Source organism: Urocampus carinirostris, chromosome 20, assembly GCF_059441175.1.
Source record: "Urocampus carinirostris isolate Australia breed hairy pipefish chromosome 20, RoL_Ucar_1.0, whole genome shotgun sequence".
NCBI classification, from domain to species: Eukaryota; Metazoa; Chordata; class Actinopteri; order Syngnathiformes; family Syngnathidae; genus Urocampus; species Urocampus carinirostris.
In genome coordinates this window covers 25502500-25520282 of record NC_142368.1, presented here as the reverse complement: position 1 = coordinate 25520282, position 17783 = coordinate 25502500, and the positions used below count along the sequence as shown (strand labels likewise).

The window sequence follows — 17783 nt, the reverse complement described above, 5'->3', positions numbered from 1 at the left end:
AGCAAGCCAGTCACCACCATATTAGTTTAAAAGTTAATTAGTCAAAGAGGTTTTAAGAGTTTACGCCAAGTTTCGGTCACTTTTGTAAATAACGCCTTAGAATTGTGTCGCAACTGCGTGCAGCAATGGTACAACAAATGGCGAGCATCCAAAATGAAACAAACTGGCAAAAACAATACACAGAAAGCTAACAGGGGCTAAACCAGTGGGGACACGACAGGCTAGCCGGCTGCTTAAGAGGGCTAACCGGGACAGATCAGCAGAAAGCGGGAGGCTGATCAAACGAAAACATGCAGTAAGTAGCCAGTATACCTGGAAGCCAACAACAACAAAAAACGAACCCAGACGTAAATATACCCGGTAACCTACAACGAAAAACGGCCAAGACAACAAACACGAATCCAGCCAGGAAAAAAATATAAAGGGCACAGCAGGCTAGCCAGATAGCCGAGTGCGCCATTTTCGTTCAAGTTTCCTGCAACCCTGTTTGAGTGACCTGGGGCTAACCTGGACCAAACAAAACTGGAAGCCTTAACCCAAGTCAAGTCAAGTCACATTTATTTATATAGCCCTTAATCACAAAAATGTCTTAAAGGACTGCACAGGATTACAATGACACAATTACCTGATCTTACACCAACATGCGGGCAAGGAACAACTCAAAACCTCAGCGTGAGGAAAAAGAGAAACCTTGGAAGGGACCTCACAAGTGGTAATCCCCCTTTCAGGATGACCAGGGTGAATTACATTTAGCATTACAATACACAAACATAATAAACACTAGGTAATATGTTGAAAATTTCTCCGGAAAGCACATAACAGAAATGACGCCCCCAGCTTGCAAACTAGTCCTGAAAGTCTATGACGCTCACGACGCAGCTTCCCATCTCTGCCAGCTGGTCCATGCAGGAGTTGACATGCTTTCGGTCAAACGCTGGTCCGCTGACGCATCTCAAATCGTCCTTCTCCTTCGTATCACCACCAGGCAGGCAGTCGGAAAAAGACAGGACAATACAGAATATGAGGTGGGCATCAATCATAAGCTTTGGAATAGAAGTGTGTCTTAAGTCTTGATTTAAAAACTTCCATTGAGGGTGCATATCTTATCTCCGGAGGCAGGGCATTCCATAGCACCGGGGCCCGGATGGAGAACGCTCTCAAGCCTGCAGACTTCTTGGCTCTCGGAGTCACAAGTAGACCGGCATTTTCCAAACGCAGGCTCTGTGCAGGAACATGGGGGAAATCAAATCAGAGAGTTAAGAGGGTGCAAGTCCATGCAAACATTTGTATGTTAATAAGAGAACCTTAAAGTCACATCTTAAGTGGACTGGGAGCCAGTGCAAGTTGGCCAATACAGGAGAAATATGCTCAAACTTTTTGGTTTTAGTCAAAAGTCTAGCCGCCGGATTCTGAACCAGCTGCAAACTTTTGATGCTAGACATCGGGAGACCAGAAAGCAATACATTACAGTAATCAAACCGAGAAGTAATAAACACATGAATTAAAACCTCTGCATCTGATTGGGACAGCATCGAGCGAATCTTCGCAATATTACGGAGGTGGTAGAAAGCTATTCTAGTAATATTTTTCATGTGTGACGGAAACGACAGATTAGGATCAAATATAACACGTAGATTTTTGACTGAGTCACTATGGGGGATATTACATTTGTCTAGGTTCAGGGCAGTGTTTGAAAACAACTCACGAGAGTGTGCTGGACCAATAATCAACATTTCAGTTTTTTCTGGGTTAAGGCGCAAAAAATTAAGTGACATCCATCTTTTAATCTCAGTAAGGCAAGCCTCCAGATTTCTACAACTTAACTGTCCAGTTGTCTCCAGTGGCACATACAGTTGAGTGTCATCTGCATAGCAATGGAAACTAATATTATACTTGCGGATAATGTCACCAAGCGTAATCATATAAATACTAAAAATAAGGAGCAAAAGTACAGAGCCCTGTGGAACACCACAGGGGACACTAGAGTGTTTAGAGGTCAGATTGCCATAGTTAACACATTGCATCCTGTCTGACAGGTAGGACCTAAACCACGAGAGTACAGTTCCCGAGATACCAATGCATTCCAGACGAACAAGTAATATGTTGTGGTTGACACTTTCAAAAGCAGCACTGAGATCCAACAGCAGTAACATTGATGAGGCATCGGAATCTATTGCTAAAAGGAGATAATTGGTTACTTCAGCCAGGGCTGTCTCAGAAGAGTGATTTGCCCTAAATGCTGACTTGACAGTTTCAAAGAGGTTATTTTCTGACATGAAGTCATTTAGCTGCTGTGCAACGACCTTTTCAAGTAATTTTGCGAAAAATGGCAGATTTGACACTAGCCTATAATTACCTAGGCTTTCTGGGTCAAGGTTAGGTCGCTTAAGCGTGGGTTTAATGACGGCAGACTTGAAGGCTACAGGAACAATACCCGAGGCTAGCGATATATTAATAATATTTAAAACTGATGGTCCTAAGTTCCCAAACAGATCCTTCACCAGTGAAGCTGGAAACGGATCAAGCAGGCAAGTAGTTTGTTTCCCTTGGCCCTACTGACCATCTGGGTTTGACTATCAAGGGACAAATCATTGAAACTGGAGAATGTTTCTGAACAACCACCGACACGGTCCTTACCTAACACCTCCACATCTTTGAGGTCGGAGGAGATTACAGAGCGTTCATTTAAAATTTCATTCCTGATTAGTTGAATCTTTTTATTAAAAAAATCATAGTCAAGTCATAAGCAGAATAAGTAGAACTATTTGGTTTAAGTTGTTGTCTGGTAAGTTTTGCCATTGTGTCAAACAAAAATTTCGGATTATTCTTATGTTTAACAATAATCTTAGAGAAAAATGATGCTTTAGCTGAGGCAAGAGCTACTTTATATTTCAGCAAGCTGTCACACCAGGCCAGTCTGAAGACCTCCAGCTTTGTAGTGCGCCATTTTCATTTATGTTTCCTGCAACCTTGTTTGAGTGACCTGGTTTCTTCAGTAAACCAAGGTGTATGCTTCATAGGTCGAAATTTATGCCTTAGGGGCGCCACAGAATCAAGAACATTAACCAAAGCAGTATTAAAGTTGTTTGTAAGTGAGTCAACAGACCCAGTGTACGAGGGGAAGGCTGCAGGTACCTCGGGTAATAGTTCTTTTAAAGCTAATGCCGTTGTAGGGCGGATATTGCGACTGCTGAAGCCTAAATTTTCCTTATCACAGTAAACATTGAACAGCACCTCACACTTAACAAGATAGTGATCAGAGACGGCGTTAGGATACGGTAACACTGTAACATTTGAGGCTACTACGCCACGGGTCAGAACGAGATCTAGAGTGTTCCCATCTTTATGAGTGGGCCCATCAACTATTTGATTGAAACCAAATGTATCAATCAATTACTTAAAAGCAATTGCAAGTGAATTTGATGGGGAGTTTGTGAACATTAAAATCACCAATAATTAATTGTCCGCATAAGTTACTAAGTCTGTTAACAGTTCCGAAAATTCATCCAAAAAATTTGAGTATGGTCCAGGTGGGCGATACACAACAACTACATAAATTGGTGTTGACATTAAGGACCTCATAACAAGTGCTTTAAACGTTTTAAAAACAGTAGGGGTACCAAGAGTAAATTTCAACTTACCTTCCGATATAAGAGCAACGCCTCCACCTTTTTTGCATGGTCGTGCCAAGTGCAAACTCACAAAGTTAGGGGGAGAAGCCTCATTCAACACTACAAACTCATTTGGTTTTAACCAGGTCTCACAAAGGCCAATAAGGTTAAGATTGTGTTCATTAATGAGGTCATTGACAAGTAAAGCTTTAGAGGCTGGTGATCTAATACTCAGAAGGCCAAGCTTCAGCACTGTGGACTGAGCTAAACGCTTTCCCGAATTTTGAACCCTAGTGGCAACCTTAGTGGTAACCTCCACAGGATTGTACTGTCAGTCCCGGGTCTTATGCCTTGTATGACGGCAGATGCGGCCCAAATTCCATACCACAGGGATATTGTTGACAGGTGGAGTAGCAGGATGACTAGTGGTAGAAAATAATGTTATTTCTTCTCCCTCCTCACCTAACAAGGGAGAATCAGAGGTAAGAAGCACAGAAGAAGATGCTATAGAAGAGTACAGATCAGATGTAAACGGGGAGCTATCTGGACAATAGTATATTAATTGCAAGACACGCGGTTAAAATCACAAAGGAAAAGTCCCAATCACCTACCTAAAAGGAGGCGAAGGCGAAAAAGTAACCCACGCTGTACATGACGGCATGTAAACTTACCTAATGCAGCTTTTGATTATCACAATTTTGTATAATACCAACCAAACAAAATCACACCGTAAACTGACAGTGAGCCTGTGCAAGTTAGCTAAAATCGGGGTAATGTCATCAAACTTTCTTGTCTTAGTTAAAAGCCTCGGACTACATTTGCCGCCATTGTTAGAGTCGTTCTTTTTATCTTTCTTTTTCCCTTCTTTTTTCCCTCTCTTTTTTTATTTTATTATTTGTCTTTCTCTGCTTTTTTCTCTTCCTTCCTTCTTTTTGTCTCCCCGTCTCTTCCCTCTTTTGCTCTCTTCTTTTTTCTCTCTCTGTTTCTCTATTTTTTTCCCTCTCAATTTCATTTTCTCTCATTTCTCTCTACCGTTTTCTTCTTTTCATTCACTCCTCTCTTCTTTTTTCTTTCTGTCAGTCTATTTACTTTTTGTCTCTCTCCATCTCTCTCTCTCTCTATCTTATTTTTTTCTTACTGTTTTTTTCCCTCCCCCTTCTTTCTCTCTTTTTCTTCCCTTTTTCCTCTCTCCTTTTTTCTGCCTTTTCTTTTTCCTCTCTTCTTCTTTTCTTGCTCCATTTCTCTCTTCTTTTCTCTCTTGATTTGTTTACTTTCTCTTTCTCTCTTTAATTTACTACACTGGCCCCATGAGATTTTTTTTCTAGCATTTGGCCCCCAGCTGAGTTTGACACACCTGCCTTAAACCAAGAAAAGAGTGTTCTTTCACTGTAATATATGTCAAGTGTTGTATATTGTCTTGTCAATCGTTCATTAAATTGTCCACTTTTGTTCTCATTTATTTTAAATCCGGCGTTTTCTCCATTATTTTACCACTCATCAATCCCAGAACAAGTCCAGTAGTTTTTCTTCCCTCTACTTAGCAGCATAGGTGCTACACTTTCCTTCCTGGACACTCAATGAAGGACAACAAATCTTGTTTCTTAAATATTTTTTTATTATAATTCGATAAATAAAAGCAGCTTAAAAGCCAGGATGAGTAACCTAAGATAAATATTTAAAAGAATCCTAAAAATGTTACAAGAACATCACCAGGTCACATGTATCGGTTCTTGATGTACTCCCTGTACATCAGCAAGTCATGGCGGCCGAGGGGCCGGAGTTGGCCGAGGGCCGCCGCCACGTGCCTCTCGAAAATGTCGCGGCTGTCCTCGTCCACCTGGGGTGGCGCCACCGCGTACATACTGTCCGCAGGGAAATGGGACACAGGCTCCCTTTGGGGAAAGAAAAATGCTATGGTAGTCATAAGGCCCCTGCTTTAGTGGTTTACAGCAGTGGTTGGCAATTATTTGGAGTCGGGGCCACATTGGGTTCAAAAATCTGACCAGCGGCCAGTCCTGTGGCCCCATCTCATTGTTTTTATTTATGAGTAAATTTACATGCAGATATTTACATGTTAAACCTGTTATTCTTTATACACTCTATGCGTTTTTAAATATATTCGTTTCATCAAATAGGTTTTGAAACGCTCACAATTAAAACAAATGAATATATTACCCCCTTGTTTTGATATTTAGTTTTGTAGCATTACTATAGTAGTATTTGTTTTAGCATTGTTTAAGTATTTCTGCAGTCTGATTTTGAATTTTGGTGGTATTACTGCAGTATTTTTGTAGCATCGCCATAATAGTAATTTAGTAGTATTTCTTTAAAATGTATGTCAAAATTTTATAGTATTACTGTAATTGTATTTTTGTAGTATTTTTGTCATGATAGTTCTGTGGTAGTATCTTTGTAGTATTTCTGATGTAATATTTCTGTTGTAGTATTATTATTAATTTTTTAATTTAAGTATCACTGAACTGGTATTTACGTAGTAATTCTTTGTATTATTGAAGTACTGTATTCCCATAGTTTTATTTTTGTAGTATTTATGTGTAATTCTTTAGTATTTCTGTAATATTACTGTGTTTTTTAGGGATAATTCTGTAATATTTTTTTTTCTTCAGAATGAAATGAAAGCAAGCAGTCCCATAGGTCCCTGCTCTTAATCACTCAATTTGATATTTAGTTTTGTAGGGATTTTGTAGTATTTATGGAGTATTTTTGCATTAGTATTTTGTTGTAGATACACACAGACAAGGATGACAAAGTTGGTACAAAAAACATTACATTTTTAGTATTAGTAGTACAATTATATATATTGTCAATACATTTGAACCATTTTCGTTTGGTTGGGCAAATGAAAAAGCCCGCGGGAGATAGTTCCCCCACCCCTGGTTTACAGTCTACCAAGGCAAGCAAGGAGCATCTGAAGCAGAGGTAAGGTTTCAGGTCAAAGCCTGTGAGCCTGACCTGAATATTGATAGCTCAGAAGCAGGGGACATTCAATCTTTCAATCTTAGAGACTGCTGATATTTTGCTTTTGTTTTACTTATATTATTGTATATTTTTCCACGTTTTTCAGAGGACCCGTGTCTAAATTGTTTAAATTAGAATTGTAAATAGTTCTTTTTGGGGGGAATTTTATCATTTTTATTTTTCATTGTTTTACATTTTCAGGGATTTCAAAAACACAACATTAAAATCAAGCATTTTCAAAGATTTCAAGCACCCGTACAAACCCTGTACAAGACATTAGATTTTATCTCATTGCCACACAACAATGTTGGAGAATGGAAAAAAACAATGGATGAAGATATCAATAAATACAAAAAAGTAAGACAAGGGAAACTACTCTTTGCTCTATATGATGATGAATCGAACTTTGCGTTTATCTCGTTCAGGGTGACTTTTTGGTTTTTCAAATCTCTAACATTAACTTTTGGCACTAAGAGTAAAAATTGTATGTTAAAGAGAAACTCTGATGCTTTTTCATATGGTATTCTTATCACTAGTGAGCAGGTGGTTAGGTTTTGGCGGTCTCACTGCCGCTACCCGGTTTGGATTACCGTTGCAAACATTTTTTTTGTGATTTTGGCAATTTCACAAATACTAGGGTATACCGTAAAAATATTTGAACATGAGTAAATACTGTATGCATTTCCAATTTTATACACATATAAATCGCACTTTCAAAATTCCGGCCAGTTTGGGTTTTTTGGGTGCACCTTATAGTTGTCACGGTCGCCCATTGCCCTCACTTGGCCCCGCCCGTTTGGCGCCAGCTGCGGCTCGTTGCCTGATTGGCTTCCCTCCTATTTAAACTCAGTGGTCTCATTCACTCCCCGTCAGTCCGTCAACGAACCTCTGCACTTGCAAAGCGTGTATTTTGACTCGGTCCGGTATCCTGCTTGTATATCCGGTATCCGGTATCGATCCCGCCTGTCTTGTCCTGTCCTGTATCTTACTCCAGTCTCCAGTATCGATCCCGCCTGTCTCGCCCTGTCCGGTATCTTGCCCCAATCTCCAGGACCCGGTATCTATTCTGCCTCTCTCGTCCTGTCCAGTATCGTGCCCCAGTCTCCAGTATCTGGTATCGATCCCGTCTGTCTCGTCCTGTCCGGTATCTTGCTCCAGTCTCCGGTATCCATCCTGTCTGTCTCGTCCTGTCCGGTATCCTGCTTCATTATCCGGTATTGATCCAGTTTGTCTCGTCCTGTCCAGTATCTTGCTCCGGTATCCGGTATCGATTCCGTCTGTCCCGTCCTGCCCTGTATCTTGCCCGTGTATCGATCCCGTCTGTTGCGTCCTGTCCGGTATCTAAGCGTGTGTATCGTTCATATCTGTCCGGTCTGGTTTTGATCTCGTCTGCTTCTGACTTCTCCGTCTCACTTCTTCCGCCCAGCGATCGCCGCATCACTGGCGTTTGTGTTCACGGGCATGACTGCCCCATTCCCGTAAAATAAAGCTTGTGTGAAAACGTTACGCGTCTGGGTCTTCTGTCTGTTTGGGTTCTGACAATAGTCCAGAAAATACAGTACATGTTTCCTCTGAAACTACAACCATGATGTTTACTAACAATTATTTTCATAATCAATGCATCAATCGGTCGATTATTTTTCCGATTAATCGATGAGAAATGTTTAATTACCTCCTCTTTATTCAGATGTTAATGTTTTGGACAGATAGAAAAATAGTGCACCAAACAACAGACAATTCTGTAATATAAAACGTTTTGTTTTTTTTAAAACCAAGTGTTTGTCAGTTAACTTGTCACTAAACTAAATACATAAAAATACATGCTAAACGCCTGCATATATGGAGGATACCATATTATATTTGGACTTATTAAAAAAAAGCAATACAGTATTCCCTCGGTCATCGCGGTTAATGGGGACCAAAACCACCCGCGAAAAGTGAAAATCCGCGAAGTAGCGACGCCCCTTCAAAAATAAATAAATAAATTATTATTTTTTAATTATTATTATTTTTTAGACCCGCGAAGCTCTGAACCCGCGAACGTGGAACCGCGAAGTACCAAGGTCCCACTGTACATCCCATTTTATGCGAGGCATTTTTTTCTATTCACAAAAAAAAAAATCAAAAATGTAAGCCCACTTTCCATAATTTTCTCTACAATTGTTTTTCGGAATCTTTGAATATGATGAACATTTCCAATAGGAAAATTATATGTAATATGCTTAAGAATCTACCCCTTGTGTAGAGATAAATATGTCATTATTATGATTTTTCTCTTTTTACATGATTTATTCTATTGACTCATTTTCTGATTTTCTCTCTGTATTTCTGCAACAGTTTATGTTCCCTTAAAAATTGTTAACCTTGTTTCATGATGAAACAGCTTAACACTACAAAGTTGAAACTTTTCATGCCATTCTTTAAGAAATGATGCAATGCTGAATAAAAACCAATTTTAAACAACGTTTTTATAATAAACTACAACTCTCAGCGTCGCAAAAAAATGCCGTTGATGTAGTGGAACAAGTGGCTCAGGAATCAAAGAATTGTTGATCTAATTAGTTGCCAACGCTTTCAATAATCGATCTTAAATCGATTTTATCGATTAGTTGTTGCAGCTCTAACACAAATATATCCCAAAATTATTTATCATTCTTATTAGATTCACATTGAAATTTAAGCAACTAAGGCAGATAAATTCAATTTGCTTTTACTCTGATAAATGGAAATTATGACTCAAGTTTTCCAATTGATGCAAGTCAAGCCATCCTCCCCCCCTCAAATCACGAAAGCGTATCTTTCTCTGCTTAGCGGACCCCCCGTGGAAGGATGGGGGAGCTTGCCCGAACTCTCTGACTCACCATTTTCCATTAATTGAGGGTAGGGGGCCTCCACGAGTGGGAACATGTTTTGGGGCTTTTATAAGTGTGTGTTGTGTAACAACCTCACACCTGCAGGGGCATGTGGGCGACACACCACATACGTCACACTTGCACCAAAAGGGCTTTTTTTAGGCTTCACACCCCCCCCCCCGAAAAAAAAGGATTTTCACTGTCATAATTATGTAATATATAATAAACATATGTTGACTTGGAGAGGGACAGGCGCCACCAGGCTCTACTTGTCCAAGACACACCACGCGAAAGGGTGTCCCTAGTGGTTAAGGGATCCAACCAACCATTGTGCAACTAACTAAATAAATGCACAAAATGTTAGTATTATGTAACAAAATATAGTTTTAAAAAAACATAAATCTTATGTCATGTGTGGACCATGAAACATTTCAAATATTTCATTAGCCAATTCATTAATGTGTGAAAAAGTAATTTACTCCCGCTGGAAACTCAGAAAATGTAACTTGATTTGATGTAAAGTTTTGGACATGTCTCACCAATGTTCCAAGTAACGCTCACAGACGGTGTGTCTTTTTCAGAATCGTGGTATTGCATGCAAGTATGGGTGATAAAACAAAGGTTTTACTTATTGTTAATATAATATTCTAAATGGTATCTAGGGTTTACATGCACCACGAAAAAGCCGGGCAAAAGCCAGTCTAGAATCCATCAAAAGAAAGGCTTCCTACCTCACATTTTGACAAGATGCCACCCTGTGGCCTTGTAACCCTGCGGTCATGCGGCATGAGGAAAGCCGGCACGTAGCGTGGGCGTGATGTCAATCGGAGGTTTTATCCTTGCAACTTCCGCAAAGACCGCAAAAAGCTTGCACATTTGCAGGCCACGTGCACTTTATTTTTCCGCCAGAAACACGCGAGTGGTTTGAGTGAGCGGGTGAATGTTCAGGCCGAAAAGAAGCAACCAAAACTGCAGGTAAAAAGTCTCACAGTCAGGAACCTCTCTGGATGCTACTTATCTGCTGATGGTCATGTTTTTTTTTTTTTTTAATATTTATTATGAAAGGTGAGGGACAGACAGGCAGAGAGAGTGCACGTGACCCGTGACCCTGATGTTTGACTCACAAGCAGATGATGTTAGCCAGGTGAAGGTTCTCGCTCGTAATGGGTTTCCACTGCTGCCTCTCGCCCAACCGTGCAAACCTGATGAAACATATAAACACACAAGTCCATAGGAAGCAAAACAGCTTTCAGTTTCCTCGCACACAAAGCACTAGATCCCCAAAGGTGCCCGTGATTATCTGTGCATATTACTGTATTGATTACCAAGGCCAACGTGTTTGGATGATTCATCATCAACACGCTTGTATTCTCATTAAGTGCTGCTGCAGTGGGGTTCAGTACGTAGCAGGTTTTTTGTTTTTACCAGAAAATATCAGGAAATATATTCTTTTTAAATTGCTGTTTTTTTACATTTACAGCTCAGAAGAAGTACCGTATTTTCCGCACTGTAAGACGCACCAAATTTATACATAAGGTGCACTGGACTATGAGGCGTAACATATTAAGACTACAACAAAAGCTACCATGTTTATTCCTGTACAACCATTGAATGCAATGATTGGCCAATGATAAATGTCTCTGATTAAAATCGCAAGACATTGTATGCAAAGGTAATCGTGTCATGGCTGCGAGGGGGCTGACACTTTACCATTGGACCACCAGTGATACAGATGACATAAAAATACGTTACAGGTTATCTAATTATCACACTATTTTTACTCACGATGCCTGAAACACTGATTTGCATAGTGCATTTTGTTCTGCATTCTGATAGGTTAAACAGTTTCTACACTTCTACAACCGCGTTTCAATAACATTGCGGTTTAATATATACAGTATACGTAGGTAAAACAGCTTGTACAGTATTATGCTCTTCTGAAACACGCACCACAAATTTTTCATCAAAAATGTGTATCAAATTTTGTTTTACTTTGTCTCAGGTCTGACTAAGCATTGGAAGAGACAAATGTTGAATATGTGTGAGCATGATTAAAATAATTTGACAATGTAAACTATGAACACAATACCCTTGTAAAACTTACAATAGATTTATCTAATTCTTTCATGAGATGAAGCAAAGAGATGTTACACTTGTCGTTTTTTTTTGTGTTTATTAACATATTTTAGGATGACTTTTGGTTTTCTCCATTATCTAACATTTGTCTCTGGTATCATGAATGAAAAAAGTCTGATAATAAGATTAATTTAAATGCCTTTTGATATGTCATCTAAGTCACTGGTGTTCTAGTGGTTTAGATTCAACGCTCTCAATGCCGCAATCCAGGTTGGATTCCTGTGGCATCCAATGTTTTGCAATGGAGGTCATCAATGTTTTTTAACTGATCAACAATTGCACAAATATGGTATTATACTACCATAAAACCCTGTGTATGAGCCGCACTCAAACTTCTATTTTTTTTTATGTAAAAAAAAAAAAAGTCTGTGATACACATATACACACAGGATCTTAGAAGTGACATTTTCTCTCCACTTTTTGCTATTTATGCCAGATATCAGTCTGCCCTTGTGGAATAAAAAAATACAGTGGCATTGATAATACTGACACATGTGCACATGTACATATAACAATGTTGCAGGACATACATGTCCCAGAGGGGGCTGAGTGCTATTTCCGTCGCACACTTTTTCCCAAGAGAACCATCACAGAACAAAAGAGAGACTTTTCCCAATCCCCAAAGATTTGCTTGGTCTGGCGCACGAGTGTCTGTGTTCTTTTCACACCTACAAGCGAGCGCCGGCGAGAAAAAATGGATGCTTTTGGTTATCAAGTGGCCCCCAACGGTGCACATTGCAACTGAACCTGCAGTGAATTCTGCTTTTTAGCAGGAACTCAGGGTACCTTAAATTCTTGCTAACTAATGGCTCATACACCACAGTCAAAGACAGCATGCTTAAATAAATAAAAAAAATCCTGAATAAATCAGAGGGGAAAACAAAAACTTCATTCTCCAAATTGTTAATGAAGAATGGTTGATTTTGGTTAATTCTTGTGGCAAAAAGTTGAAGTCATGGATGGCTACAGGCCTTTCCACTTGTTATTCTCTTTCATTTTTTAATTGATTAATGAACAAGAATAGTGGAAGATACATTGGTCAGTTATTCCAGTGTTTTTCAAACAGTGTGCCAGGGCACACTCGTGTGCCGTGAGACCTTGTCTAGTGTACCGCTGGAATTTGCCCAATTTTATCTTTCCAAAAAAATCAGGCCATTATTCAGTATTTTTGCAATCTTCAGACGAGGAACTGTAATAGTCATCCATTTCAGTAGGTGGCACTAATTATCTGCTCTTGAGGTAGCACAGTACATTTGATAACGTAATTTGTTTAACAAAACAGTTTAAGATTGCACAGTAAAAAATAAAAACATAAAGCACATCATTCTTTTTTATTTTAAGTAATATTTTCTTCTTTTTATATACTAATTATCTGCTTATGAGATAGTACAGTGAAATATTTGACATAACTTCATTTGCAAACATTTTTGACAGACGGTGTGCCTCGGAACTTTTTTATAAATAAAAGTGTACCTTGGTTCAAAAAGGGTTGAAAAACACTGCGTTATACGACTAAAATGTATATCCATGTTGTATAGTTGTACTGGTGTAAAATTACAGCTCTGTTGGATATTAAAAAAAATGTTATGTGAGTGATTTTTCGTGTGGCACACTGATTTACAAAGAAATTTGAAAGTGGCACTCCGCACCCAAAAGGTTGCTGACCCCTGGTCTATACTATGTCTATGCTATCTTCAGCGCGCTAAGAACTTTGACATTTTTATTGTTTAATATCTCGTGTATCCATTCAATATGGTTGGTGTAAAGTGTAAAGAAGAGGCGAGCCGTTTCTTTTGAAACGAAAGTGGAATAAGAAAGCTCATGCAGTTGAGAAAATGGTTGGATCGCCACTCTCTATAACAGAGGAAGACCTCTTGAAGCTTATCTTCCAAAAGTAAGTTACACTTAACTTTATTTATCCTTATAGAGCGTATTATTTTATAAAATGTTTATTTTTTAGTACAAAACAATACAGGTTACTTATTTAAGCCTTAAACATACTTATATAAACCTTAAACATACAAAATATAGCAACTTACAAACAAATTCAACTCGTTCGTAAGTAGGGCAGCGTCTGTAGTCACGTTTACCATAGAGGAATGTAGTTACTAACCTAGTTACTTTTTGGAAGAAGTAGTGAGTAACTATAACTACTTTTTCCAAGTAATGTGCCCAAGACTGCTTATTTCTAATTCTGACGGTGCCTCACCAGACATGAACCTAACCGTACATGTATCATACTGATTTATAATAAATAAAATCTTCCCATGAAGAAAAAGTTGTACCTCTTGTAAATGAGCAGGTCTTGCTCTGCAGGCAACTGGGCCAGATTGAGTCCATAAGGCTCCTTGCAGACCTGCTGCTGGAATTCCTGAAAAAGGGCCACACACATTTGAAAAAGTCAACTGAGTGACACAATTCACACACCTTGCAAATATTCTGAAAGTCCAGTTAGAATTTTATTTTACCATATTTTCCGCACAATAAGGCGCACCTAAAAGCCTTTATTTTTTTCAAAAGCTGACCATGCGCCTTATAATACAGTGCGCCTTATATATGGATCAATATTAAGTCGCAAAGTCTTGCAACTAAGGCAAGCAGCCGCCGACTAGATTTTCCCCGAAGGCGAAGTAGTCCGCGATGTATGCTGGGATTTATATACCGGTGTTTCATCTCCTAACCAATGTGTCAATCATCATTTGAATCAGTCACTATTGGCTAAAGTTATCTGGAGGTAAAGGGGGCGGATCCTTTTTATCATTACAGGCTCGCATAGGCTAAAGGGGCGAAACAAAGCCTGCAATTGGCCGAAAAAGATGAATGTGAATCACACGTTGGGTTGCACTACGGCATAGAGAAAACATTTTTTACTATTCTGTATTTGTAAATATTTTACTCTCCTGGATTTACTGCACTCACGGTTGTAAGAAGACCATGGTTACGTATCATTATTGAACGTGATGGCTGCAAGAGAACTTAGGTGAGCTATGCGGCTTTATATTTTCCGGGTATCTTGTTTTAGAATGATCTTGATGTTTCTGTGATGAGTCTATTTTTAAACTAAATTCAATTCAAAGTGTTTATTGTCATATGCACAGTAAAGAACCCCGTTTCCCTGCACAATAACATTCTTACTTTGCTGTCCACACAGTTGCCAGCAAAAAATAAAATGGAAACTAAGAAATGTTTGGCATTTCTTGAATCCCAAGACTTTAACCTTGATATTTGGAACGATGCATTTGAGTGATTGGTGACATCGTACAGACACTGTTTCCGTACATGTCTGAGACACGTATTTGCTTCTTTGCAAGCTTTTGGAATGTTAAGGGGGTAATAAGTTTGACTGAACTATCTGACTGTTTTGTCGACGTTCCCATTGTAGCGCCTTATAATCCGGTGCGCCTTATGTATGAAAAATATAGGACAATACGGTAATTTTAAAAAAACAACAACAAAAAAACATTGTAAACTAGGGAAAAAAATCCAACTATTTTTATTCTCTATATTAGGTGTTATTTTTAGTACATTTTGTCATTTTTGAATTGATATTTTTAACTTCATATATCTTGCAGCGGCGTAGAGCTCCACACTAGTAAATGAAATGTAGAAATTAAAAAATAAAAGTAGTAAACATTTATAAATGTATATTTTAAAATAACACTTTGTATTAAAAGAGCAAGATTGTGTGCCAACAGAACAATAAAATACAACGAGAATTGTGGTTCAACATTGGCACAAAACAGTCATTTTGAGTAATATTTTTTGGGTTAACCAGTGGCATGCGAGCGCACAGCAAAATGATAATGATTTTTTTTTTCTTTAAAGCGCATTTACCTAAGTTGCGCGCCGTGTTGTTTAGAGTCTTTACGGTTGCGCCCCTCCTCCTCTGCTTCGTTTGTGAGCATGTGTCGTGCGCCGTGGAGAGGGGGAGAGATCCATGTTTAAACCCAGCTAACGAAACTCAGGCGCGCGATAAACGAATGAATCATGACGGCTCCTCCAGCAAAAAAATGTTGTTCTTTTCAGCCAGCGTGGGCAAATGACTGTGCTGTTTGTGCATTATGCCTCGGGAGCGTTGTACCTCGCACATCAAGGGTTAAACGTCAATACGTAACGAATCATGAACATGAATTCAAGGATGGGTCTGACAAGGCAGAGACATTAAAACGCGCTGTGTTCAGGTACGGCACAGACCCTGAAAACCATTATCACTGCTAAAAATGCCCTTGCTCACTGCATAGCAAAGCACGGAAAATCTTTTACTTAATGCAAATATATTGAAAAAGCGTTCTTTTTGAGCTCTGAGGTTTTGTTTGGTGGCTTGCCTAACAAATAGACAATCAAAAACAAGAATAAAGCACATTCCCATGTCAGCCAGAAGTGTTGAACGTCAAAAGGAGGGGCTGGCAGAAAGCGTGTGTGTACGTGTGTGTTTCAATTTGATATTTTCTGCTATAGGATATCATTGGTGAATAGTATGGTAGCTGTCCATATCACTTGTTTTTTGATGATAGTTCATTGTTGATGAAGAATGGTTGATTCTTGTGGTCAAAAGTTGAAGTCATAGATGTCTACAGGCCTTTCCACGCGTTGATCACATTCATTTTTTAGTTTATTGATAAACAAGATTAGTGCTAGATTTCAATGTCTATCCATGTTGTATATTTGGACTAGTGTAAAATGACAGCTCAGTTGGATATTAAAAAAATGTTGCGAGTCATTAATCTTGGTGTGGCACACTGATTTACAAGGAAATTTGAAAGGGGCACTTCAAACCAAAAAGGTTGCTGACCCCTGCACTACACTACATTTCAAATGAGTTCATTCTTAGCTTGTTTTCTTAGCGATGGCCTATGGTAGATAATTTCATTGTTTGCTCCTATCTTCGGTGTTTTTTCTTCCCGTTTTGACAACAACACTATGGATTACTACTATCCTATGGACATGGGTTTTAACGCACAAGAAATGCGTGCCCTTAAGAATTCTCGTGCCGGCGTGATAAAGGGGCCCATCGTGGGGAAAAGCCGGAGCTAGCGAAGCGGCTAGCGGCGTTATAAGTCTTCGGTACCATCCGTAATCATGGTAAATGCGAACTCACGACCAAATAAGATCATCGAGTGCTTTTGGAAAACATCGAAGCGCACAGGGAGCGCAGTTGCTGTGTTTTTGCGGAAACGTGGCTCACGTTTAGCATTCCGGACGCTAACGTGTAGCCACCCGGAGCTACCCGGAGCAATCCGGCTTCAACGCTGCTAAACAGAGACACGAAAGCCGGGGGGAATCGGAGAGAAGGCGGACGGACTTGCTAACACGAGGTGGTGTATCCCTGGATTTTCGCAAAGAAAAGTTCTCCATCTGCCGCAGGGATGTCGAATTTTTGGACTGGCGTGACGTCATCCACTTCGCTACAAGCACCCCTCGGGCATCATGTTCATCTGTTAATAAACAACAGGGTAGACTGCTGGAAGTGTGAATTTCCCTACGGGGATGAATAAAGTATCTATCTATCTATCTATCTTGTAAAAAATGTTCTTAAGATTAGAAAACAAATTATCTGCTGTATGTTGTAAAATACATTTTGCTTTTTATTTTATTAGAGAAGTAGAGGAAAAACATCATGATAGATTAAAAATATTACCTAAAATTAGGAAAAATACCTGTTGTCCTTTCGTAGGCACTACAGGTCACTTTCAACATGGACTAAGGCTCAGAGACAGTTTCTTTTCCCCAGGGCCATCACCACCCAAAACAAGCGCGCAAAACTGAAAAAGATATATCTTGTACTTATTTACTATTTTGTTGGTGTTAAATTTCGTTGTATTAATTTTAATTGCACTACAATTATGATAAAGTATTCTTTCATTCCACTATTATCATAACATAACTGACATATAATAGAACATAACTAAGTCTCTAAGCACTACTTTGTAAATATTTTTGCCAGATTATCCTGACAGTTTTCACTTTATTTTTCTCTTAAAAGTCTTAATTACACGTGTAATCTCGAGTGCAGTGTCTAATCTCATTGCATACAATGTGTCATGGTTTGGTCCCTGCAGTCCCTCTTCTTCCCCAAAAGTTGGCAGCTTTAACCCATTTTCCAATCCCCTTCACCTTTCCTCTCCACGGGTGTTTCCAATTTGACAATCAGCCACCTTTGCTATTAATAGCTCAGGCTCCCACCTCATTTTGCGTAGTCGTTTTG

The 17783-nt window shown here is 39.2% G+C and overlaps 1 protein-coding gene across 1 annotated transcript in view; it reads right to left on the bottom strand.

Annotated features, from left to right (window-relative positions):
* Window positions 1-5203: 5203 nt before the first annotated feature.
* Window positions 5204-17783, bottom strand: part of fig4a (FIG4 phosphoinositide 5-phosphatase a) — a 114116-nt gene continuing 101536 nt past the window's right edge. Inside the window, exons 21-23 of the mRNA XM_088324773.1 lie at window positions 13864-13949; window positions 10567-10644; window positions 5204-5503 (exon numbers count right to left, since the gene is read on the bottom strand). Of these exons, the coding sequence (XP_088180899.1) occupies window positions 5326-5503; window positions 10567-10644; window positions 13864-13949 (342 nt within the window). The 3' untranslated portion in view covers window positions 5204-5325. The remainder of the gene's footprint in view (window positions 5504-10566; window positions 10645-13863; window positions 13950-17783) is intronic.